The sequence below is a fragment of the Vidua macroura genome, chromosome 2 (genome assembly GCF_024509145.1).
Source record: "Vidua macroura isolate BioBank_ID:100142 chromosome 2, ASM2450914v1, whole genome shotgun sequence".
NCBI classification, from domain to species: domain Eukaryota; kingdom Metazoa; phylum Chordata; class Aves; order Passeriformes; family Viduidae; genus Vidua; species Vidua macroura.
In genome coordinates this window covers 80,885,029-80,911,862 of record NC_071572.1, presented here as the reverse complement: position 1 = coordinate 80,911,862, position 26,834 = coordinate 80,885,029, and the positions used below count along the sequence as shown (strand labels likewise).

Here is a 26,834-nt window from a genome sequence, read left to right as displayed (position 1 = left end):
TCGATGGAATTTTTAAAAATGTTATTATTTACAACTGAGATGTATAGATTTATCATAAATTCTGCCAATTAAAATAGAATTTTAATAGACTCTATTAATATTAATGTAGTATTAAAATACAATAATGGATAGGCAGAAAATACAAAAATAAAACAGCATAGATATACATAATGTCACATGGAATTTCAATTTTTTTTTTTTGCAATTATTTTATAAAGTTTAAAATATACATATACCAGAGAATACAGATAAATGAAATATAAACACAGAAATCTCAACCAGATTGCTGGCATGCTTTCATGTTCTTATTGCCTGGACAGCAGCAGAGTAAGGGCTCAGGGGCAACATCTGGTTCACCCAGCCAAACAAGTTACTTGGTGTCAGCTGAGTCCAGCTAACCACCTACCTGTGGGTGGCAAATGCAAGCTGGTATGGTTTATATTACCTGTCCTTAAGTATGGTCTCAGCTAAGACAGATTTCATTGCATCATCTCCAGGCTCAGTGTGCTTCCCTGGCCATCTCTGCCGGCAGGAGATTGTTGAGTTGCAGCAATCACCTGTTTGCAGGTTGCAAACAATTGCAGCAGGCACCTGTTTGTGTGCATGAAGGGATCAGCTGGCATCATCCAAATCTTGCAGTGATCCTCTAAGCCATAACCAGCCCAAATCATCTGCCTTCTCCTATGACAGTGCTGCAGCAGGGCTGCAAATTAATGATAGGTCCACACCTCCCCACCCCAGTGCCTTCAGATGGCAAGGAGGCCAAACCAGTACAGATACATGGTTCCAAAAAGGTGGAGCAAGGCAGGACATTTCAGGAGCATTTTAGCAGATGGTGCCTATAAAAGTTGGGAGGTCTGGGTACAGCTTTCACTCAGCAAGATGCTTCAGTCCATATTTCCCTTTAGGTCAGCAAATCATCCATCTAACTGCAACAATCCCTCCTCCATGCTCACCCCACAACTGAACACCTCACTGAACATCTCACTGGTAGCCCTACTGCCAGCCCAGGGTGACCTTGATTAAGGTTGTGAGGAGATCATTGTACCAGGGTACTGCTGGGGCCAAGAATTTAGCCACATTCAGAGAAGAATTGGAGATTTAAACAAGTAACACGATTATCCAGTGCTATTATAGCTAATTCTAACAAAAACTTTGGAAAAGAGATAAAGCCTCATGCTTCTGGGTATAGGCCAGCCTCTAACTACACTTACAAATAGCCTAAGACCTCCAGTTACCAAACATCTGCTTTCAGGGACCTTCCAAGCACTGTTCTCTGAGCAATGGCCATCATCAAAGAAGGATGAAACATCAGATATAATTTAAACCTTATCCAAAACACCAATTTCATTATTTCTGAAGTTGCTAAATCCTCTCAGCCTGTTCTTTGTTTAAGCTCTAAAAGGGGAAATCCTCAACTTTAGAGGGTAATGGTGAATGCTTAGAAGTACTCAAGTATTGGATCCTCTCAGGAAACAGAGGTGCTGTAAAGGCAAGAATTGAAATAGCACACACTACTAATAATAACAATAATAAGCTCAAATCATGCAAATTTACTAACTGATCAAACTGGTTGGCCTGTCAAGTTGTTGTCCATACCTAACAAGGCAAAGCCCTTTAAAATTTGTCTCCAAATGGGATACAAATGACAATTTGTTTTTGGAAAGACAATTTTTCTTACTGAAAAAAAAAATCCTCTTATTAAAAAAGGTTCTAGGAAAATAAGACATTTTTCGTCTCAAGTTACCTATTTCCACTTTGTGTGTTTGTATATATACACACACAAACACAAAATTAAAATTTGAGTTTAAGGACCGATTATAAAAGAATGCATAATATGAATGTTCTGGATTCTTTGTCTACTAAAATCCAGCTTTTTGGATAGATGAAAAAATTCTAATGCCATTTCAGTCCACGCTTGGATAAGAACTCCATCAAATAATATTACAATAAGTAAAAAATATGTTTTCATTTTCAAGAACATCAATAAATATAAAAATTATTCACTGATAAGTTGTACACAATATTAAAATTCTATAGGTTTTCTATCAAAGCTGTTAAAAGAATCAAACACCTCTAGGTAATGGGTAGAGTTTTCCAGCTAAACTGCCTAGGTAAAAGTCAAAATTAAGGGACAGGCACGTCAGTGGATTGATATACTCAAATGGGTTCAGTTGTTTGCAAGTTTGGTATCACTTGTTTTGGAAAACAGATGACTGTTGAGACTCTGGCATTCATATGCTCAAATGCTGTTATGCTTTCATAACTTCTGATTATCAGAGTCACGAGATAAACCTGGATTTTTTGCATTTTATAGTCCAGTTGTATGAAAAAAACAAAGCACAAGCTGCATGCTGCATTCAGATGGGATCATGCTTATAGGTATAGAGAGACAATTACAATTATGGTAACAAAATTTAAAAATATGTATCTGCTGTAATTAAATTTGTACAGCCCTCCTAGTAAGGACACAAGTAGAGCTGCTGTATATTGCTATAACTGCCACTTCTACTGATGTAACTGCATTCACACTAACTTACACAGATTAGAACCAAATTTCATCCAAAGCTGAAGTCACACTGATTTAATTTTTGCACTTTAGTGAAAAAATGAAGCCTCTGAAGGGAATTTTCAGGGTTTGTTTTTTTTTTTTTTTTTTGTTTTTTTTTTTGTTTTTGTTTTTTTTTTTTTTGTTTTTTTTTTCAGTGACTGGCATCTTAAAGACATCTGGAAACAAGCATTGGGTGATACATTATCACCAAGGCAGTGATTCAAAATGTACTGTGTGTAAAACTAGTACACAACAGAAACACTGTCCTTTCAGCAAGGAGCCAAACAGCATACAGGACTGTTGCATGAATTTTCCTGCAAAGTCTTTAGCAGCCACACTAATCCCAGACACAGCTCGTGCTGACCTTTATACACATACGCACAAAACTTTCTGGGAGACTTCCTTCCCCCAGTCCCTCCTTACTTCATCTCCCAGCAGGGCTGTCTGCTGGACCTGGTGATCCTGCTTCCGTAGGAAGGGAAAGAGCCTCCACCTACCTTGCTTTCCTTCCTTCCCTCCCCAGTTCCTCACCCCCTCTCTTCCCCTCTGGCTGGCAGGATTCCTCGGGCAGAGCATGCAATCAGTTTGCAGGGAGCAGCCGCAGCCACAGGAAGGATGCAGAAGCACAGCCAGAAGGAGCACCTCTACAAGCTGCTGGTGATCGGGGACCTGGGAGTGGGAAAAACCAGCATCATCAAGCGTTATGTCCACCAGAACTTCTCCCCCCACTACCGGGCCACCATCGGGGTGGACTTTGCTTTGAAGGTGCTGAACTGGGATGCTGAGACTGTGGTACGGCTGCAGCTCTGGGATATTGCGGGTAAGTAAAGAGGAGAGCCCTTTGCCCAATAAATCTATCAAAAAAACAATACAAAATATAGACCCCAATTCATTTGTACTGATCTGAAAACTGAAAACTTTAAGGACAGCTTGACATTTTGGACATTCCTTAAAATCAACAGACTCCGAAACTAGGGAAGTCAGAGCATCAGAGTGGAACCTGTGCTAGCTGATTTTTCTCCCCAGCCCTTGGACATCTTCAGGGACTCAGGCACCTCTCTCCAAATGCCCCAGTTGTTTCCCTGCAGCTGGCAATGTTCAGTTTTGCCTCCTTGGACTAAAAGATCTTCATGACAGGAGGAAGAATAACAAGAATGTTGTGTTAAATCTTTTTAATTTGGTGGAATAGATGAGGCATTCAGTAAGATGATTAAACTTTCTTTTATAGTTTAAAAAATCAAGATAATGTATATCTGTGTTAGTTTATCAAATACCTTCCTTCTTCCTCTCTCTCATACCTGCCCTCCTTCAGTCCAATGAAAGCAACTTCTTATGTGTTTTGGGAAGAGAATTTTTCTATTTGGTAATCATTCTGGTTGTTAAAAATATAATTACTCATATTTAAATACCCTTGTTCCAACATCAAGCAAAACAAAAGACGATTTACCCTCTGAAAGGAGAAAAAGAGTAAGGTAGTCCAGATATCCCCACATGCTTACATCATTAAAACCCACAGAATTTGACATTGTTGCTGTCAGTACTTCAGACATTTTTGATTTGGATTCAAATTAAACACACAACTTTTTTTTGCCACCCCCTTTCTGAAAATCAATCATTTTTGTTTCTGTCCATAAAATAAGTTTATCTTGACAGCATATATCCCATGTTGTAAGTAATCATTTTTCATTTAGTGAATGCAGGAATCAAATACATCTGTAACAATAGATTACAGCATAAAGGACGGAATTTAAAACTCAATTAAATTAAGAAATTACTTTCATTAAATAGGGAATAAAGGTGAACATCATATTAGCTGTTAGACAGCTGCACCAGCCTGTGGCCTGAGTTGTGAGCCCACTCAGGCTCATTGATCTAGTCTGGAACAGCACCGGGTAAAACTGGTGAAATGAAAAAATTCTTGACATTCTTATCAGTGGAGGGAGTGCTTTTCTGCTGCACTGAGCTGTCTCATGTCTGAGCTCTGAATTTGGCACTGAGGTACTAAAACTTATGCAACAACACTGCTTTATGTAAAACATATAAACACTGCTTTTCCACATGCTAATACAGTCTTGTGGTTTTATGGTTTTAAATACATATATGTTCAGTTTTCTTTATTAAAAGATAGAATAATGGGGAAAACATTTCTTTTACTGTTCACCAGTGGCTGATTGTAACAACAAATACATACACTGCCAGAAAAACATTTCTGCATGAGAAAAAAGCTTTTAATAGTAAATTCTGAATGTATCAAGGCCTTAAAGAATGTATTTTGCATGCCTTGTTTCAGAGATTTATTACACTACTAATCATGTGCTGGCAGATCATATGATGTAGCTTTCAGTCAGGCTGCAAAAGCAATTACACCTAGTTGTAGTACTGAATGACTAGCATGCTTTCTGAGTTATCACACATGACAGAGAGAATTACAGCACAGTACTAAATTTCATATGAATTGTCCAATTCAAAACATCATTGTGAAGGTCAAGACAGTGGTCAGTAATAAAAAGAGCTGCTGTCTTAGCTTTAATGACTTCTGATTAAGGAGCTTTAGCTGTTGCTGGCTGTACATAGAGAGCAAGTTCTGCAAGCAACACGCTGAATTTAGGTGATCGTGGTGCAGGCATAAAAGTTATCACGCATAAGGCATGTGGCTGGTGAGAGAAAAATAGGTTCAAAAATGAAAGAGAAGTAAAACTGATTGGAAATACGGAGAGAATGGAATTGGTTTCTCCTGACTGTGGCTGGTCATGTAACATCATTTGCAAAATACAAATGGGCAATGAGAAGAGGGAGGAAAATAAAATCTCTGGTCTAAGAACCTTTCTCTTTTGATGGACTCTCTGTTATCAGGTCAGTTTTATCTTTTGGGGTAAAAATAAAATTTCAGTCTCTGACCAAGCTGAAAGATGCTGGCTTAGCATGCAGAACACCTTGAATTGAAGCAGATTCTGCAAACACATAGACAATATTTTATATCAGTAATTATATATGAATACATATTTATATATGTATATATATACACATATCAGGTATTATTTTAGCTCTTATATCCTCTTCCCTCTCCATTATACAGGCAGTGAACCCCATACTAAGCATATGTGTACTCCTTCTTGCTTTTCATGGGTAGTAAATTGTTTAACAATCTAGAAATAATTTTCTTTAAAATATTGTGAGTAAAACTAGTGTCAAGCTTATCTACATTATTAGTAGGGTTTATGTACTTGGTGACTTCATCTGAGAAGTGATATTCCAACTGTGGTAGGACCAAGCAGTTTGGCCTGCTTTACCCTTACCTCACATAAGAAGAAAAAGTAAATTTGGTTCATCTGGTGCCATCTAATTAAATGTAATTAATATTTTTTGGTGTTTTTTAATTTTGTAAACAAAACTGTAATACAATTTAACAGCTAAATGCTGAAATTGCATTTATTTAGATGATAGAGAAATGCCAAAAAAACCAAGGATAACTAAGTATTACAAAAATTAATTCAGGGATAATGTAGGCTCTGCATCACACGTTGTTACTTTAAGGCAGTGATTTTAACACATACTCTATTCCTGAAACTGTGGGTGTTAGGCAGGAACAGTAGGATTAACCTTAATGCTATATGATGTTATGGTGTTTGTAACAACATGCTGTCATTAAAATCTATGAACTTATGTCTGATTCAGTGAAGTGCCTAAGCTTGAGGTGATTGAATGTTTAGTATTGAGTGTGGGAGGAGATATACATGATAAAATTTTCCTTTTCTTTAATTTCTTCACAACAATTCCATTTTGTTTCACCTTATGTCACAAATTATTAATTTTGGTGTTCCTGTTAAAGTGTGCCATCACCTCTACTGCTGTGTCATACAACATTAAATCTTGCTCCTCAATCAGTTTCTGTCTTTATCTTTTTATCTTTTCTGCTGCCTTTGTGTGCATATCTTTTAAAATCGTTAGCAAATTGTTAGAATAAAAGCTTTAAAGAAACTCTGAATCATATTTTGCACAAGGTTACTGTGGATGGGGTTGACCCTGTAGATGCAGGCTGGCACACCGCTTCTGAAGAAAACAGCTGTTGCAGACAGCAGATCTGGGTGTATTTGCTATTCCCTTCTCTGCAAGGCTGCTCTCTGTGCTACTGTCTATGTTTTGTGCCCAAACAGCCCAGAGATTTCTCTGAAGACCAGCTTTATCCATAGATTTGCTGCAGGGAGGAGCTTTGAACATCAGAGAGCAGAGAGCAGCACATCAGAGCCTGCTCCCTGCTCCTTTTCCACAGCCATGTCAGCATCCTCTTTATCACTCCTTCTGCATTTGAGTGGGCTGGGTTATTTACTGCTACTAAAAAGATATTGGTTTGTGTTTAAAAATCTGGTTCTCATCTCATAAATAGTTGGACCAATGCTCTGGGGAAAGACCAGTTCCATTTCCTTTCCCAGTCACTTTCACCTTCAGAAGCAGCAGTCTTCCCACAGATATAGACAAGTATCTGCAGTTGTAAAGTTTTTAGGATTGTTATGCTGCAGGGGGAGTAAGCGGAAACCTGTTCACTAATGCCAGGCACAGCACGTCCTCTGCATTTCAGGCTTTGGGCAGCTGCTAAGCATTGCAGCACATATGCATAAATAAGATAGTCATGGTGATTTCTAGGCTAAGTTACCTTGAAATTACTGTTCTGCAAACATAAATAAGTCTCTTGCTGTGAGGGTTTTATTTCCGTAGAGATTGGTGCTGGAATCTGTGGGCCAGATCCTGCTGACAGCCTGCTTTTCCTCATTCTGGGGTGGTGAACATCAGCTCAAGGGTTGCTTAAGCTTCAGTCCATAAAGACAATTATTTGAAGTCAAGTGTGAATATTCTGAAAGATATTTTGAAGTGAAAGGTAAAAGATGTTTAAATCCTCTCCACAGTTTCCAGCTTCTCAGTGTTGGCTAAAGGCTGTCTGTAAAGCAAGGTGGCTCCCAAAAGCATTTTCTCTTAAGACAGTGGCAAGAAGTAGAATGCATGATAAAATTCAGCACTGGGCAATTTCAATCAGTTTTTAATTTAAATTTTTGTGCCACATTTCAGATGCTGTGGTCAAGATTGTGGAAATTATCTGAGTTTCAGCACTTTATCATTACTTTTTGTACCTTTATTAGAGATGATAGTGGTTAGTGAAAATTGTAGATTACTGTACAAATTTATTTGGGGTAAATTTTTATAAGCTATGAAAGTCCAGCTGATGGTTGCTTTAAACCCATGAACTGATAGCTTTGCCTGCTGCAGAGGTGCCACTGAGATTAGGATACATGTGCAGGCAGCTGCCCTTCAGACAGGGAATGCTTCCCTTTAGTAGAAATCTTGCTGCTTTATCACCTTGTTCTCACTGGGTTCGCTTCCAAGTAGAGTAAGATTCATCTAAATTAACAATCAGACATTTCTTCTCAGTCTCCAACTACAAAGGGATCCTAACATTCAGTACTCCCAGTTAATTTAGTTAATTTTTTAAATCTAGGGCTGATAATCCCAGCATAAAGGACCATCTCAGTGGGCAAAGGCCATTGGAATTTTGGGGTTAGATGCCAAATGCCAGTGGTCTTGTAAGGGATGCAGTAAAGTACTATGGGCCAGATCAAATATTTCCCAAGCTTCTGACCCTTCCAGTAAAAAGCAAAACCAATCTTTCCCAGTCGGTGTTGCAGTAAAGCAGATTCTAATGTTCAAGGCTGCCTGTGAGATACAACTGAATACCTAATGGTTGATCTATTTTCTAGCCTAATTCCTGCCTAAGATTGCTGAAAACCTAAGGCAAGATTTTGACATCTTTAATACATCAAGCAGTGCCTATTATTACAAGCAATTCTGCTAAACAAAAAGGTTTTAGGAACCTCATCTATTAATATAGGATTTTGTCCACGTAAGCAAGAATCTGTGGAGAAAAAGCGTACTTCTGCAACCTTAGACATATTATTTAGTTCTCCAAGCTCAATGCAAATACTAGAGATCACTTTTTCCACAGTTTAAATGAAATAAAAGTCATTATGCAAAGGTCATAAAACTAAAACTCTGATTTATAAAGCACCTCTTTTTCCATTCAAACTGGCCTAACGCCTTTCTGTCAAGTATATTGATACATTAATTATAACTGATGGAGAAAAAGACCACTTCAAAAATAGTTTAGACAGTTAATCATGCAGCTCCATTCTTTCTCTTTCTTTGAAGTGGTTGGTGATGGAAATTGGTTATCCCCGTCTTTCTGCAAAATGCTGCTTTTACAAACATACTGGCTTTTCTGTGCAGTGAAAATCCCGTGTATCTGAAAAAGCAGCTGGAAGCCAGAGGAAGAATCAGTGTCATACAATTTGTCGGAAATTTGTGGGCCACCACAAGGCAGAAGATCACAATTTAGGAGCATTTTATTCCTTTAGTAACTTCCTTCATGGTGAATTATTTCATGCTGCAAATGAATAATTTAGTTGATGTTCTGTGACACTGTCCCACCTATCTCAACGATCTGTGTCCTAATAAATATGTGTGGGGCCTGAGTTGAAGTGCTCTTGTATCACCCACAGTGTAAGCATCTCAAGAACTTTGTATGAGAAGTATAAAGTATCAATGAAATACAATATCCATCAGAAACTATTTGAATATGTTGCTGCTTACCTCAGTGCCATGTTTCTAATCAGACCTTGGCTTTTGGTGGAAGGCACCTTCTTGCAGATGAAAAAAGAATTTCTCAACAAGGAGATTATTGAATAGCACATGACTTAGCCATTCATCTGATTAGCCCACTGACAGGAATCATAAGACATTTGAATAAAAATATAGATGAAAGAAATTTTGAATATGACCTCTTCTTTCCCAGAAATAATCTATTTCTATCTTGCTTTATCAATAGAACACAGTGTTTCTTTAAGATAAAAAAATTTGACATGAATTTGGAGAAGACAAGCTTCTTCTTTGGTTTCTGTATCATGTGAAGGACTGTCTCCTTGCTGCCACAGTGCTTAAAACCAAAGATAAACATCACAAACTGATAGTGTTGACCCCCTAAATGGGTTCATTGCTATTTCCATTAAGTGAAAGTGCATGGTCTAGAAGCCCAGCAATTGGTACTTTTCCCTTCTCAGCCCTCCCTTATATTTGACAGCAAAATTTCCATCAGACAAATTCTCCACAGATAACCTTCCTGGGGTCAGGGGCAGACTGCCAATCTTCTTGTCTTCCTAACCTACTCAAAATTGCTCACGTTGAGAAAATAAGGCTAGAAACAGGTTTGCATTCAATGCTTCTATTTCCGTAGCACATTTCCCAGCTATGGAAGCACGTACAGGAGTTGTCTTGCTTAAAAACTGCTATTGTTGTGAAATGTTTCTTCTTTGGATCACAGCTCTGCTGCAGACATTAGTATAAAATCTATTTTTTATTTTCAAGAAAAGTTTTGTGTAATATATTTTTTCAGAGTTCCCATGAAAACAGCAGATATATTAACAAACCCACAGCTGATCAATATACCATATCCTGATGTCATGTGTTAATTTGTTCATACTTTTAGTCATATAAAATGATAGATATTTACAAACGTCTCTGTTTGACTATACTAATGTACTGTTAACTCCCAAAAAATTCTGTCCTTTCCCAGAAAGCACTTTGAATATCAGCAAATAAAACCATGATGCTTCTGAACAGATCAAGTATGAAACTCTCCTCACAGATCTTTTCACTGGAGCAATGCAGCTCTTCATATTGCTACTGATGTGCTATTTCTTAGAGAACTTTCCATGTTTGTAAGGTTTTAAATTCACCTTCCTCACCTCTGTGCTTTAAAAATAAAAATAAACTTGTAATTACTCTGGTGGCTGGTATGGCTCCAGAACTATATTATGGTACTGCTGGTTATTATAATTTGCATGAGAATATGTAGGATCCTCTTTCATGCGTGAGGAGTTCAGTTGTGGTAGATGTTTTAGACAAAATACCATAGTACCAAGGAGTTTCCAGTCTGGTACCTATATTTTTTATGACTTTTTTTGAAAGTCCTGTAATGTACCCAAAGACTCTTGGTACTGTCCACAGACTGAGAAATCTGCAGCCTAATAAGACCATACACTTATTATTCACTTACTGCACTTATTATCCACTTGTAATGAACTTCATTAAATTTCCTTGGGTGTTGGCTTGAAAATTCTTTTTTCATGCAATACTCTCCTGCATCTTCATACAAATTATTCTAGCATGGTACTTATTTAGGCAAAGAGTAGTTTCCCAGGGATTCATAAAATGAAGTCCTGCCTTCAGGAATGTTATCTTAGAAAACCTGCTGTGTGAAATACTAACCTAAACTGGAAGCCCTAATTTTTACAAGGTAATGCTTTTTTCCCCTCCTACTTTCTTCATTACAGGACAGGAAAGATTTGGAAACATGACCAGGGTGTATTACAGAGAGGCTATGGGGGCGTTTATTGTCTTTGATGTTACAAGACCTGCGACGTTTGAAGCAGTGACAAAATGGAAAGAGGATTTGGACTCTAAGTTGGTTCTTCCAAATGGCAAACCTGTGCCAGCAGTCCTATTAGCAAACAAATGTGACCAGGGAATAGATGTTCTTATGAACAACGGCATCAAGATGGATCAGTTCTGCAAAGAGAATGGGTTCGTGGGCTGGTTTGAAACATCAGCCAAGGTAATGTTTCCATTTCTTCTCAAACATTTCTAAGGACAGAGAAATCAGCTCCTAAAATAGATCATTTGGTCTAAATGCGCACCTTGAAAAGCTCCTCTCTTGGTGGTATTGGTTAAAGATAGATTTGTAAATATATAGTATACATTTCTATTTATTTTAGGTCTTTTATTGCAACATTTTGAAATGCGGCTGCTGGGATATGATAGGCCAGCAGTAAAGTATGTACCCAGTCAACAGGTTACTGCACAATAGTCTGGGGAGGAGGATGACCTCAGGCAAGGCATAAAAGCTACGTCTTGTGAATGATATGAGGATGTTTTTCGTCATTCTTAACATTCAATATTATCTCTAAATATTTATATAACCACTTTGCCTGAGAAATGCTGATTTGAGACAATAGCTTCATTGCCTTAGATTCCAGAAATGAAGTCAGTCTATTGTAGTGCTTGTACAATGTTCACTGTTATAAGCTCTCATTCTCAATAGCCTTTTCAAAAAAATCACTTGTCTGGGGAGGAAGGAAATATCAGTGGTCAAAGTGCTGAATGAGCTGTTCTGAGGTTCAATTCTTTGCCTTGGTACAGATTTCCTGAGTGCATGGAATGGTGAGATAAAAATCAGAAAGGGCACCCAGACTTTCAAATTACAAAGGCTGAAAGTACATTGGTACTGTAGATCAATTTGAGATGTCTCAGATAATTTCAGTTCATGCAGGATTTGGAGAGCTGGCATGTGAAATATTGATTTGAACACAACAATTCAGTGGCTATTGTGTTGATTGTACCCACCTATTAGGAAAGCTTGTGTCATCATTGACAACTCTGGGGAACTTTTGGATGTTTGAAATGTAAACAGTTTGGTTCTGGTTTAACCTATTTCTAGTAGTCTGGAAGCGAAAATGCTACATTTGATTGTTTAATTTCTTTTAAACACTTTATGTAAGGTACATAAGAACTTTTAGGGTGTATATTTGTGTTTTACTTTTCTGGTCTTGACACATTCTTTAAGCATTAATATTTAAAAGATGTTCCACTAGTAATCAGCAGAAGTAACAGCAGAGGAATAGCAGCATATCCCAGACTGCCTTAAGCATTGCTTGAACTCTGGGCTGAGATTGCAGCTTTTCAGTACTTAAGGGTGCTTATAACAAAGATGGGGACAAATCTGTCATGAAAGCCTGTTGTCCTAGGGGTAGTGGTTTTAAGAGGTAGTGGTTTTAAACTAAAAGAAGGTAGATTTACACTAGAGATAAGAAATAATTTTTTCTGACAAGGATGGTGAAACACTGGAACAAGTCGCCCAGACATGGTGGATGCTCCATCCCTGGAAACATTCAAGGCTAAATTGGATTTGGTTCTGAGCAACCCAGTCTAGCTGATGAAGTCCCTGCCCTGGAAGGCAGGTTAGACAAGATGACTTGAAGAGGTCCGTTCCAACCCAAATCATTCTATGATTCTGTGTCTTTGTAATTAATGTCTTTGCTTCTCTACTGAATGGGTCTCAAATCTAGCCACTGTTAAGATGCAATTTACAGGGAGAAATGTTGGTCTAGGTAAGTGTGTGAACTATCTTGCTCCACAACAGGGTACTTCCTATTCCTTCCTTTGTATTTAGGTCTGTGGTTCATCTGCTGATTTATGTTGGGTGAGGCCATGAGAATCCAGTGTTCCTCTTTATGATAAACTACATTTTACTATAAGAATGGAATCTGTACCATGAAGTCCATACATTAGTCCCCAGTAAGCACATGTCCACCACTCAAAAAGGTCAACCACATTTATTGTGCTAAGGGCCATTGCAAGTCATGAGAGAAAATTAATATGCAAACAATTTCAAAGATCACAGAGAGGTTTTATGATGATGATGGAGCCAGTCTGGGGCAGAACTATGGAAGTAAAAAAGACGTATAGAGAACATAATTTTTTTTTAAAGTCATAACAGAGGAAATTTTTCCAAGTTTCTCTAAACTGCATAGAATTAAGAATTTCTGTTATTTTATACATGGTAAATATCTAGATTCTTCTTAGGTTCTTTAACTCCAAAACCCAAGCAATCCCCAGATTGACAATGCAATCATGTAGGAACAGAGAAAAAATCCAGCTATGACAAGACTTGCTTTCAAAAGCCACTCTGAAGAGAATGATAAGAGTTGAGGGCACAGAGCTGTTATCACACTATTCTCTGCTTTGGGTCCGAAAAAAAAAAAAAAAACTAACTCAGTTTGCTACAGAGAATAGAAACTCTTCTGAAGCAGAATAGCACGGACAAAGGAGTCATCATATTGCAGCTATCAATTTTAGCAGTTCAAATAAGTAATAACTCTCTTTTTGTGGTATCCTGGAATAATTAGATCTCCAGAGGTTTTCTGGAGATGTGCTTGGAAATATTAAAGCCTTGAGAGCAAACTGAATATGATTTATGCATTTTGGAAAAACAAAGGTGATTACTTATAAGAAGAACATCTTTTCGTTCTGGTTGCCTTGCAGAAAGTAGCTTGCTATATATGTACCTACCATATTTCAAGCTGCCAATGGTTTTAAGCTTTTGTCTGTAGCGCTGGAAGATTACACAAAAAAAAAAAAAAAATCACTGTATTATTGCCTGGTGCTATTTTTGTAAGTTAACAGCTCCAATATAAAACATTTGAGCCACCTAACACAGTCTTATGTATTAGTTTTGATTCTTACATTAATCTGAAGGAAATAACCTTCTTTCAGTCTTCTCTCTACAAAGACAGAAGGTTTTGTTTGGATAGTTTTCCTTGTGAGAAGGGCCTTATTGGGCAACACCACCTCATAGTACAGTCACAAGTTACACTGTTGCCATATATCCATCCGGTGGTGAGCCTGGTCTCTTTTATATCTGCATATTTACTTCACCCATATTAATTGCAGTCTAAGAGGCACATCCCCAGACAGTCACTAAATAACCCTTAATAGTAAATTCTTTAATAAATTTCATGACCACAAATATTGCGAAAGATTCATTCTTTTAAAGGAAGGAAATTTCTCCTTCCTGTCACACATTTAATTATCCACAACATGGCCAGAGCAGCTGAGAACTCCACTCACATTTCCAAGCCTTTAAACTGTTTTCAACACCATGCCTAGTTCAAAGAGGTGAGCTTTTGACTTGGATTAGAGAAGGAGCAATTTCAAGCTTATTATCACTTCATAATGAAAATGGAACTTGTGCAACAAAATAGACAAGTCAGGCAAAACTAAATGTTCTTGAAAGTACCTAGTTCAGAAATAACTTGAAATACCTTACAACTGGCCATGGTTGTGCTGTTATTATGCCCGAGTTCCTCTTTTCCCTGCTGTAATTCTACTGTCAGCAATAGAGAATAAGATGAAAAGACATTCATGTTTTGTCCAAATTGCCCAAAAATTTGCTGGTAGCTGTGCTTTTCAGATCCTTACAAAACTAGGTTAAGCACACAGCTCCTTGTCTCCTGAGCATCATGACCTAGAGACTGATGAGCAGGCTGAATCTCTGGGCTATTTGGATACATCCTATTTGGACCAGGACAGTGTTATGCTTCTGCCTCTAAGAAATGTGGATAATAAGATGTCCTTTATTCAGCTTTTGCTTGACAGGCAGTCCATGGTATGTCACCATAGATTCAGAATGAGTTGTGTTGGAAGAGACCTTAAAAATAATCTAGTTCCAACCCTCTACAGGATCCAAATGCCGGACTAGCAATCAAAAGTCTTCTTTGCCATTGCTATGTTACCTTCAGAAAGCCATTCTCTGTTCCAGCCTTTCTTGCAAAAAGCAAGGACATTAATTCTTCCTATCTTACCAGGGAATTCTGTGAATAATCCAAGCTCTACTAGCCTTGTTTAAATCACAGATTCTTCAGTTCTTTTGACTGGACAAGTATTATGAAAGATGAAAAGAGCAAGCTATGCAGTAGATTTGCAGAGGAACTGGATAAGCAGTTCTGATTTCCATAAAGCAAAACAAGGCTTGGACATGTATTTGAATTAGGCTGGCACTCTAAACTAATCTGCTGATCTGGTAACTTAAATCTAAGCAATCTATTTGAGACTGCCAGACTCAGTTAGAGGTGTGTGGCTCCCTAGATTGTCTTTGTAATTCACTCAAAAAACATCTAACCAATCTCACGGTACAGTCTTAGAAAATATTTCAGATTCTGCCACAAAGCAAGAAAAAAGCTGACACTTAAGGCACGAAATGCCACTTCAGATGTACAGTCACTCTGCGCAGAATCCTCTGCAGAGTTTGTTTCCTGTAATTAAAAGGAGTCTATTCAGATTATCCTATGGATATTAGAGCTGTCCTGTAGCTCTCTGGATCACTTTTATGAAATGCATTATTTAGTACTGTCCCAAATCTGGAAATTCAGAGAAATACAAAATTGTTGAAATCAGAAGGTCATTAAGTGAAATAATTTTGTTGCAGGATATTCGACCAGCTGTAAGAATTCAATCACAGAAATGATCTTGTTCTCAGAGTTGCAGTCACTGCAGTTGACATCTATGAATTTCATGTTCATGCATCCAGATGGCTTTTAACTTGTGTGGCTGCATTTTCCTAGAAACACCACTGCAGGAGTACAGCACACCATCTTAATAAGGCTCTGTTCCCAGCAGTTTCCAGGGAGTTCTGCTAAGGGAGCATGTGGAGCCATTCCCTCAGAGTGCTAGCTTGAGGTTTGCTTGCTCCTGGATTTTAGTGCAGTATGGAAATAAAATGTGGAAGCTATGAGCTTCTCACTAGGCTCCTATCTTATACCTGAATATTTCACAATTTGTAAATGTTTGCTTATGGGAAGTCAATTTCCTTCAACTGCAGTAGTAGTCTAAGGTCATGTCTCTAGGCAGCACTGATTTAGAGCTCCCCAAGTGCTCTGTGCCTGCATACACACTATTCTTCACCCTGGTTTACAAGGTAAGACTCAGAAACTTCAGCTTCAGTAAGAGGAAAAAACTGTGAGTGTAAAAAGCAAAAGCATTCTATCAGAAAACAACCAGATAGTCAAATCTAAGATATGTGCATGGTAAAGAAACAAAAAGTTGTTTCATCTGAAAGTGAGACAGGCCCTTAAAACTTGTCAGGGCCTTTATTCTTTTACAAAGAGCTAGGAGCCAGTCTAATCTGTGGGAACTTGTTTCATATATTAAAATTGAATGCCCTAAATGTTAATGTTCTGCATCTGCAGTAGAGATGGCAGATAAGGGGGAAGTTAACCCAGAATCAAAAACAATTGCTGAGCTTGTGTACTTCTTTGAGTCACATTCAATAATGTATTTATTTTCCCTTTAGTTGATTGTTGCTTACAAGACATTATTTCCAATAGCTATCGGTTCAAGGGTTTTAAATAATGCAGCTCTCTTTCCCTGCCCTCAGTTGCTATCCTTTCCATAAAAGTGCCCTTTGAAAGGATATATTTTAATAAAATTGATCTAGAAAGCAAACACTAATTTCATTTATGTCCTTCAGTGTTCCTTTCTGGAATTCAGAGATTAGTCAGAGTTATTTTCTTTGCCTTCTTTCGTTTGGTAATAGAACAAAGAGTAGCGTGTTCTGATTTTCACTTTTCCATTCCTTCTTGATGAAGCCAGGAGAACGACTAGCACAAGTAGTCAGACATTGTCACAGAAGCAGGGTTCAGGTCCTTGCTCTGGCAGATTTAGGCAGGTTAATGCAGGATAAATCACTTAGGGATGGATTCACAACTCAGCTTTTGCACTGACTGGGATAGTGTATCAGATGCTGGGGCTTACTGAGCCACACAGAAATGGGTTAGGCACCTCAGGGGACAGGGCAAGGCAAGATGCTTGGGAAAGGCTATTATAAAGGCTGGCATGCTGAATCAGGCATACAAGATTGATAAAGACACCATAATGTCAGTAAGATCCTTTTTGGCCTTGCAGTAAAAGCTCTCTCTTGGGAAAGAGCTTTTCTTGAGAAAGTGTTGCATTCTTACCTTATCATGTGAAGAATTCATCCTATGCTATCTCCCACTTTCCGACTAGCCACCACATGCTGGACCAGAATTCATGTGGCTCTGCATTTTCTCCTTTTGACAAATGGCCATAGCAGCACTTCCCTATCATAGAAAAATGCTGTCCAGATAAACACATCAAAGATGCAGTGCTGAGTAATACCAGCCTTAAAAGCAATATAGGGAGACAAAGTGTCTCCTGTATTTGGAGAACTGTGCTTCTCCAAAGTAAAGGTAAAAGTGGCTTCAGAGGAGGCTGGATAACAAGCACTGCAGGAGAGGAGAGGAGAGGAGAGGAGAGGAGAGGAGAGGAGAGGAGAGGAGAGGAGAGGAGAGGAGAGGAGAGGAGAGGAGAGGAGAGGAGAGGAGAGGAGAGGAGAGGAGAGGAGAGGAGAGGAGAGGAGAGGAGAGGAGAGGAGAGGAGAGGAGAGGAGAGGAGAGGAGAGGAGAGGAGAGGAGAGGAGAGGAGAGGAGAGGAGAGGAGAGGAGAGGAGAGGAGAGGAGAGGAGAGGAGAGAGGAGAGGGGAGGAGAGGAGAGGAGAGGAGAGGAGAGAGGAGAGGGGAGGAGAGGAGAGGAGAGGAGAGGGAGAGGGAGAGGAGAGAAAATTAACTTCAGCAATCATCACAATTCCTGTGGTGTTCTTTTGTAGGACAAAGCCATATGGGAGGTGACAGTTATGGCATTGCAATAGAGACCCACTGAAAGATATATTTTCACTCCACTGTCTCACCTATATTTTCTTGCTTTTTTGAAACATAATTCATTTTATTTTCAGGTATAATTGAGGTCGTTTCCATGTCTCAATACCATTAGCAGGGTGTCTATGATTTTTCCTCTCTGTCCAATCTTACGCTCTGATTGTTGGTTTCTTTGTGTTTGAGTGGATTTTCACTTTCTCTTTTTTCTCTTTCCTCCCCTTGATTGCCTTTCAACACTTCATGGCCTAAAATCACCAGGCCTTTGGATGTCTGTGTTTGGATAGCAGATCACCTTCTACTGTCTGTAGCTTTTTCACTGCCTAGCTGAATACAGATTTTTCTTTTGCAAAACACACTATAGGAGGAGAGGTGGAGAAATCAATATTTCATTAATCAGACCAGAATACAGCAATGTCTGATCTGCAGGTCTAGGATGCCACAGGATTAAGGTTGTAACAAAAGGCAGCAGTAGCCTCCGAAAGGAAGTGGTCAAGGCAAGGATCTGGGACAGCAGGAATTGTTTTGTTGGCATGACCACAGGCTCCTTGCAGCAGGTGACTTAACATATTGCTTCTCATCCATACTGTGTGCCAGTTGTCATCTGAACCACAGAAGCATGCTTGAGCTAGACACAAACTCAAAACTGGCTGTGCTATCTGCCAGGCTCACCCTTCCTCTTCCTCCTGTTGTAACCCAGCTGAAATTGTCATCCACACATCTTAAAGAGTTCATATAAGTGTTAAAGATGAGAAACTGCCTCTCTAGACTCAGGACAGCAGGACAGGACTTTTTATTCCCTCTCTCCCTCCCCCTCTCCCCCCCTTCTCTCCCCGCCTCCCTCTTTTTTTTTTTTTTTTTTTTTCTTGTTTGAGTACTGGCTGGAGCATTTTTTTTTTCTTCTGCATTTTTAGGCTCATGTCTGGCACATGGATTTCCATCTATCACCAGCAGGGATGAGGGATGTCCACATATTCCCATTTTATGCTATTGTTGGCTTGGTTTCTTTCCCCTTTCCCAATGCTGTAAAATGGTAGCCTCTGACAAAGATGGCTGCTGTTAATACATTTGAACATTAATCAGTTTGTCCAGAATCCTAGATAAGACCTTACTGAATAAACACATTCTGCCATTTCAACACAGAAGCAGCACATGGGCAAATGAAATGTTTACCAGTCCATCAGTAAAGACAAACGCAATGTAAAAAAATTTACATTTTTGTTTTTGTACATGTAACAATCCTGTTTTGGCTTCAGTTTTCTGAGCAGTGCTGAGAGTTATTTTTCATTGTCTGGGTTTTTTTTCATAAAATTTCACAGTGCTCTGAAAAGGGTTTTCAGTGCATGCTTGAGGAATTTTCTAGTCTGATCTGAGAGAGCCATGTGATACAGCAGAATTTTAACATCTCAGTAAAGAGACGATTCCCAGCCCCCTATTACTTTCTAGCAGTTACTATGTACATTAATATGTACTTCTCTAAAGTATTGGGGGTTTACAACTTACTGTTATTCTTTACATGCAAAATATTTAAGTTCATGTATGTCATTGAAGAAACCTCTGAAAATCTTGCACTAATTAACATTTTCAGTTAGATCCACAGATTTCAGCCCTTTACTATGGTGCAAAGGGATGGACAATGGAATTTGTGGAGTTTTGACATTGATTTCAAGGGGATTGGACAAAGTCAATCTCACAGAATCCATTCCTTTAGCTTTTGATTTTCCTATAAATGTGTCTTCTCTACTGAAACACACACATTTCTTTCTTAGCTAGTTTATGGCCTCAGTACAGCAGGCTCCAGGTTGCCATCCAGAGGGACCTGGACATGCTGAAGAATTGGGACTAGATGGCATTTAAATGTCCCTTCCAATCAAAACTATTCTATGACTCAGTGATTCAGCTTGAAAACCTGGGTAATCGTAGGCTGCAAATAAAACAATATCTTTAATGAGCAAAAGTAGTGTGTGCATAGACACAAATGTATGCCTATATATTGGTATGCATTTCTATATGGATGTATGTGGTGTGTGATACAATTTCCTAGAAGATTGAAGCTACAGTGAAGTTTCTATCTCCTGTCTTGTAAAATAAGTAATCAATGACAATAGTTACACTAGAAGAGTGCCTTTTATGCCAGAAAGCCTGAATTTTCATTCCAAACATATTGGTGGCTGTTATTTACAAAAAGAAAGAAAAAAACTTTACTCAGTTCTACAGCTTATTTTCTATGCTGCATTGAGCTGTGTCTCACTGATCAAGCTGTTTCAGCTTTACTTATTCTACAAACAGGGTAAGGCCTGCTGCAAGTAAAATGTGCCATTGATATCGGGCACCTATAGGAAAAGATGTGCTTTGGCTTTCATTTTAAACTCCTAGAGTGAGGATTTCTGTCCTACAAATGAAACCAGTGGTGATATATTTCTTCTGAATCAGTGCATTGGAGATGCAGTGCATTGCAGTCATCCTCAACAAAAAATAAGGGAGGACTCCAAATTATACAGAACCTTTTTACTGTTTTGTGAGTAATTTGAGATGATATCATTTATTCAATGAAACTGATCTATCACAGGTTTCATTGTGAGCATTGCATACAGAAATCTTCTTGAAATCGTGGGAAAGGCTTTAAAAAATAAGTGCTATGCATGGCTGTAATTACTGGTAGGTAATTAATTATTTGGAATTGGGTGACCATTATTCAAGCAGTGAAATATGGTCTTTGGAGCTTTACTTCAGGCATTGGTCTCCAACACCTCTCTGGCATTTGTTTTTTTAGTTTGTTGAAGCAATCAAATCACCAAGAGATTGAGGTAATTTAAAATCAGCGCTGTATACATTTTAAAAGCTATATTAATCATAATATATATAAAACTTAACCAACTTCAAAACTCCAGTTTTAACTGGAAATTTAACACAGTCAATTTTTGAAAACTCTTTATTATGGTAAGTAAAGTTTTGATGTTACTGATAGAAAAAATTAATTATGCACAAGAAATATGCAACATGTTTTTATTATTATTGACTAATCAACCTCTCTTTCTGTTTCATTTGCAGGAAAATATAAACATCAACGAAGCTTCCAGATGCTTGGTGAAACACATAATTGCTAGTGAGAGTGATCCAGTTCAGTCAGTTGAACCAGATATTATAAAACCACACTTGAATTCCTCCAAGATTGTCAGTTGTTCAGCTTGCTTTAAATCCTAAGAGACTTCCAGACTATTAGAAGAGCTGAACAACTATGATTCACAATTTATACTTTATTCAACGAAACAAGCCTGCCCATATTGTCCCTAAGCAGATTGTAATTTTCTCAAAAGTATATTTAAATTTTCCTTTTTTTTTTTTTTTCAGCTAAAATTTATTATGAGGTGTTCATTGATAGCAACTATTCAAAACTCTCTATGGCTACTGGTCAAGTAAGACTCACAGTGATGGCTGTGTTTTCCTATTTGGGTGGGACCAGTGATATCAAAACCCATTTCTTTGCCATGTGGTTTCTGAAAATTCGTATTTGTGATGGGACTGCAGCAGCACCCTACTTGTCCATTGATTTCCAGACTGTTTTCCCAATACCTTGACCAGGCAAATGTCATCTTTGCACTCTTTGTCACCCCTCAGACTTGAATGATCTTGTTTCATATGAGGAAGATTATGATGAAAATGAAAATTGAGCTGTTCAGAAAGAGACACCAAGAATGCTCACAATTAAATATTCCAATTGCAAGTTCAGTCTCCTGGATGTAGTGACAGGACTGAACATGCAGGAACATTTCACATCCTTCAGTTCTCCAGAAGATCTGAGCTTCCAAGACTGATGAAGAATTGGCTGCCTCTTTCTGAGGAGTTGCATTCTTATGGTTGATAGCATTATCTTAGATGAAGCAAAATAGAACAAGTCAAGGGTAGGGGGTGACAAAACAGGCAATCAGGGATACAGTCTCCTGGGTAAGCAGATCAGGGTTTTCAGAAAGGGTTATTGATTCTATAAAGCCAGCGTTTCCTCTGGAAAACCCACATTGATTTTTTTCCTTCCTCTCTCATGCCACAGATATCCCCATGTGTTTAAACTGTGTGTATTCTGTAAGTCCTAACATGCATCCCTTCATTATGTTTATTCTCATGGGAAAATTCACTATCCACACTCTAAGATACCAGCAGAACTTTTCAGGAATCCATCTGTGTTGAGTAGAAGGGTATTTGCTTTCTGAAAACATTCTTCTAAAATGTATATGAATCATCACAGGAAGCAAGCAAAATGAAACAGTCTTAAGAGACACTTCTGGAAGATATGAAGAATTTATTGAGCCATACTGTGGAAATGAAATTGTTGATTTTCAGCATCTCACAAAAAATGCAGGTTGGTGGAGTCATTCAGAGAAGTGTGTCAAGGCAAGTCTTGACATCTGGCTGCAAGCCCCTTCAAGACAAACTTTGCCTCTATCCTGCCACAGACAAATCACTTGCATTTTCTGTTCAGACTTTTCCTTCCTAAGCTGTGAACTCTCAGTTGCAGGAGCTGTCTTCAGAGATAACTTTCCTCTTCTTAGAGACATGTAACAGCATGGAAGGGAAGAAGCAAAATCACATGCCACCTTATGTTTGCAGATGTCACTTCAGTACTTTACTGAACACTTAGCTGGAAATGCAGGGGTGCAATTCTCAGTCTAGTGAATACCTGCTGCATAGGAAAAATAAAAAAAAAAAGAAAAAAAAAAAAAGAAAAATTTCCTCAAGCTGACCTTATACTGTGGGACCTATGAGGTGCATGTACCTGTAAAATTCATCCTACTTGGCAATGTAAGGTGTATGTTTGGGCTCAAAGTTCTTTTCCAGCCTAAATGGTTCTATGACTTTGTGCCTCTTCAACTAAACGCACTGTTACTATACAGGCACTGCAGACAAGAGATATGTTTCACTCCCTGGAGAACCAAGGACAGAGACATAGCTCTTTATGTGCTCTTCCTAAAGCCTTCCATTTTTTCTCACAGAATTTTGGAATAAGAAAACAAGGTCTCTAATTTTAAAAATAAAAATTCACATCCAGAATTAATCTGCACAGACATAGATGTATGGATACATATATATAATGAGCTGTCTTTTTTGAGAGTAATTCTCAAGTTGTCTTGAATGCTGTGTCATCCTTTAATACCTGTGTTAAACATTCTTTAACTCCTGCTGTGATCTGTGTCAAATACCTTAAGCTTCCTGCCTCAGTTTCCTCAGCTGTAAAACAGGGATCTATGTACACACCTACCTCTCAGCACTCCCTGACAGTTACTGTTGGCGCCGTGCTTTGGGGATACACGTTCTACAAATGCCAAGCTCTGATACTGCTCAGAACGAAATATGAGTGCCCTCTAGCATAAATACATGGTGCTGTAAAGCCTTAGTGTTCTAAATCTATCAAAGGCTTGCCTGTGCTACAAAAATTAGCTTCAATTATTCCACCTCAGTTAAGCTGGTCAAGGTTATAAAGCAACGTGTGATTTCATGGGCTGATCAGATTGGCTGCAGATGGTTTGCAAATGGAAACTGTGGCTGCACAGATGTCATGGCACTAGTTTAATAATCTCAGCAACAAAGCTGCAATTCAGAACTAGTGCCACATCAGTTATTTCAAATTTAAAGCATCATTTAAGTCAAGTCATATGGGTGCATTATTAAGGATAACAATTCATATCTTGAGCCAACACTGTGGAGACTACAAGGAACTAGATATTTCAGATAGCTTCTAAAGGGCTAATTTTTCATGAGTTGGGCCTTGTACTTCACTTATGAATCTGTGGGTCTCAGGTGAAGCAGAGGAAATTGCCATTTCATCCAAAAATACTCGCAACAAACCTAGCAGTTCCTAATGTGTTTTGCTTATCTTCATATCACCTTCATTTGCTGGCTTCTAGCAAAATCACTAAGCATACTGGGAAATTCCACAAGACTTTGAGAGCTATGGCTAAAGATCTGGTATACCAGTAATTAAAACAACCCTGCATAAATAAAACACTTAAATGACATATAGAGATATTTTTGTTCTGCACTCTATTGTGCAATAAATAATCTTTAAAATATGGGCTCATTATCTGTTCCATAATGTTTGTCATATCAGGTTCCACTGCAGTCACTTCTTGGGCAAATTTCCAACACAGGTAGATGGAGGACAGTGTGGCCAATTGCTAGACTAAGGACTCAAAAATCAGTCCTCCTTAGGAGGTTACATAATTACATATGTTCATTTTTATTTGTACTAAAGTGATAAAAATCTGTCAAGTCTTTTTCTATAACTCAGTAAATGTGTGAATGCAACCTGAATATCTAGCAAACAGAGCCTTTTTAGAGGAGGATTTGTAGGCAGGCCAGAATAAAAGCTTTAATTTAGAATTAATGAGCTCAGTTTTTGCCAATACCCTTTCAAGAAATGTAAAGTTTAATTATACTGTGTCAGTCCCTAACAGCTTGGATTTCCTTAGGTTTTTTGATGCACTCTGTGTTATGTCCTCTTTGCTGATCACCAGGGACCAGGCATCTTAATCACACGTTCATTTCAAAATTAAACATTTTCCCTTTCTGTTTGCAATAAGTAATGAATAATCAGTCTCTATGGCCTTGCAAATGGGCAAAGGTACTGCAAGTGGAATTAAAATTCATTTTCATTCTAGTTCTCCAAATACACCCCTCTGGATGTCCCAGCACTTCAAACCACAGGTTGATGAGCAAGGGAGGTGCTGGACATGAGAGATCACCCCAAAACACTCAAAGAACACAGTGGTTGAACATCTTCACCCCCAGACTTCATCTGCAACACCAGTAATGACAGAATGTCTTTCATTTTCTGTATTGAAACTCCGTACAAATAAAACCTCATGACCCTAAATACTTTGGGTATCACAGACATATTGCTGATAGGAAAATGGATGGAGTGAAAGATAATTATTCAGTTATTCCAGAAAGATCATAATTTAATTGACCAGGTTCATCTTTCAATAGAAAGATATTTGGAAATCTGAAAATCAGGCTTTGTTATTCTTACACACCTTTTTTTTTAGATAATGCATTTTCAATATTTTTTCTATTCAGGAATAGCTGTTCCAACACTACTTTATGCATTCAGCTTTAATTGTTGTACATCAATATTTTCTCTTCGAATTTCTTTTTCTGTTTTAACCTATGTGACTCTATAAAATGTGGAGGGAGGGAGAGAGGGAAGGAGAATGTGCACCTTTAAACAGCAATGTTGTTTTATTTCTTGAAACACCTTTTCTAGCTGGATCAAGTGAAACTGGTAAACATATGTGAGAAATGAATTTAGTGTCAATTGCCAGGAAACAGCCAATCAAAATATCTTTTACTGCACCAATATTTATGCATGTGACCGCAGGCTCTATTGTAATAAAAGATGGTATTTCTGACAAAACATGGAATATGAGTAATTTGTAAAATTCATTCATTAGCCAAACTAGGCACATACAAGTAGCCATAAGCTAATTCAGCTTTCCTCATATGTAGCCAGGCAGAATTTTTGGCTCACAAATAGATGCATCATCAGTTTGGAGGCTCATAAGTAATCACAGGCTCAGTTCTTGGAAGTCTGACTGGTTAAAAAATGGCCTAAATATGTAAAATGGCACCTGCCTGTCTAGGATATAGTAAATTCAATTTTCTTCAGCTGTCAGAACAAGCTGGTACCTGCAGCAGTGTTACATACTTGACTTTTCATGATTCCCTAAATTAGATTGTTTTATTAATTAAAAAAAAAAAAAAAAAAAAAAAAAAAGGACATTGCATACAGTGTAGGTCTAGTATTTATTTTACACTATTTATTTTACAGCAGCGTCTCTGCTACAAAACCAAAAATATTAGCATTCTGGTTTCATTTGCTTCTTTAATGATGCGACCTGACACTCTCACACACCATGGCTGAGGGTGCTACAAGACCCTCAACAAATCCCCAGTACTTGATGGCACAGTTGTAGCTACACTGACTGCATCTCTCAACAAGGAAATATATTTGACTGCACAATTTGGGAATGTTAATTTCCTGAAAATGATCCCCTTTACAGTTGCAGTGCATCAGATGCCTAATTAAGATTGGAACCTCTGTGACCTATGTTTCAAATTCAGCAGTAATAGTTTACAAAGATGAGATATTAAACTGAGAAAAGCCACAGCACACTAATCCAAGGAGTGGAAGCTGACCAAATGAAAATTTCCTGGTAGGCTTCTCTGCAGGTCAATGACAGAAAGTTCTTCTAGTTTGGTATTTGCCTGGTTTCTTCCAGGAAATGAACTTTCTGTTAAGCTATAGTAGCTTAATTCCACAGCAAGTGGTAATAGTTGCACCTGACATCTACAGAGTTTACGTAGTTTTGAAAGTTCAAATTTCAGAAATGGCATCTTTGTTAAAGGTTTAAAAGTCAGTGGTGTCTAACTAGTGGTAGATAAAGCTTAATTTGCTGTACCATGCAAATTCCATGCAAATCCATCCATGTATTCTCTGTTTCCATTGATCCATGTGTTTAGTCTTCAGGAATCATGAAAGGAAAGGGCCACTGCAAGATGTTCCTTCAACAGTGATGCTTCAGCCACATGCAAAATCCTGCAAAGGAGATGAACAAAATGAATGGGGAAGCAAGAAATAGCAAGCAACCAGGGTCAGGGTGAACAGAAACATCTGGGACTGATCCAGGACCAATTCAAGAAGCATTGATGCTTGACAATTTCCTCAGCAAGACGTTTTATGAAAATCTGACACAGCATGAAGTTTTTATCACTTAGAGGTATATGAATTTTCTAGGGCACAAATTGCTGTTTTTACCTTGTGCCTTGAATTTTGCTTCTTTACTGGCTACCTTGCCAAAAATGTCTAGTTTATTTCAGGATTTTTCTCTCTTTGGCCTTTGGTGCCATCTTGTCTCTTTTACTTGACACTGGGTGAGGAGCTTTTATCAGAGTCATTAAGACTG

The 26,834-nt window shown here is 38.2% G+C and overlaps 1 protein-coding gene across 2 annotated transcripts; it reads left to right on the top strand.

Annotated features, from left to right (window-relative positions):
* Positions 1 to 3,166: 3,166 nt before the first annotated feature.
* On the top strand, positions 3,167 to 25,292 carry RAB38 (RAB38, member RAS oncogene family). 2 transcript variants are annotated; one of them, XR_008436006.1, is made up of 4 exons: positions 3,167 to 3,371; positions 10,927 to 11,207; positions 20,929 to 22,234; positions 24,531 to 25,292. XR_008436006.1 is itself a non-coding variant. In XM_053971960.1 (3 exons), the coding sequence occupies exons 1-3, from the start codon at positions 3,167 to 3,169 to the stop codon at positions 21,079 to 21,081; spliced, it is 639 nt and encodes a 212-aa protein (XP_053827935.1). In that variant the 3' UTR covers positions 21,082 to 25,292. The 2 variants fall into 2 exon arrangements, 1 of the variants encoding a protein (XP_053827935.1); XM_053971960.1 differs by having other exon boundaries at positions 20,929 to 25,292.
* The last annotated feature ends 1,542 nt before the right edge of the window (positions 25,293 to 26,834 follow it).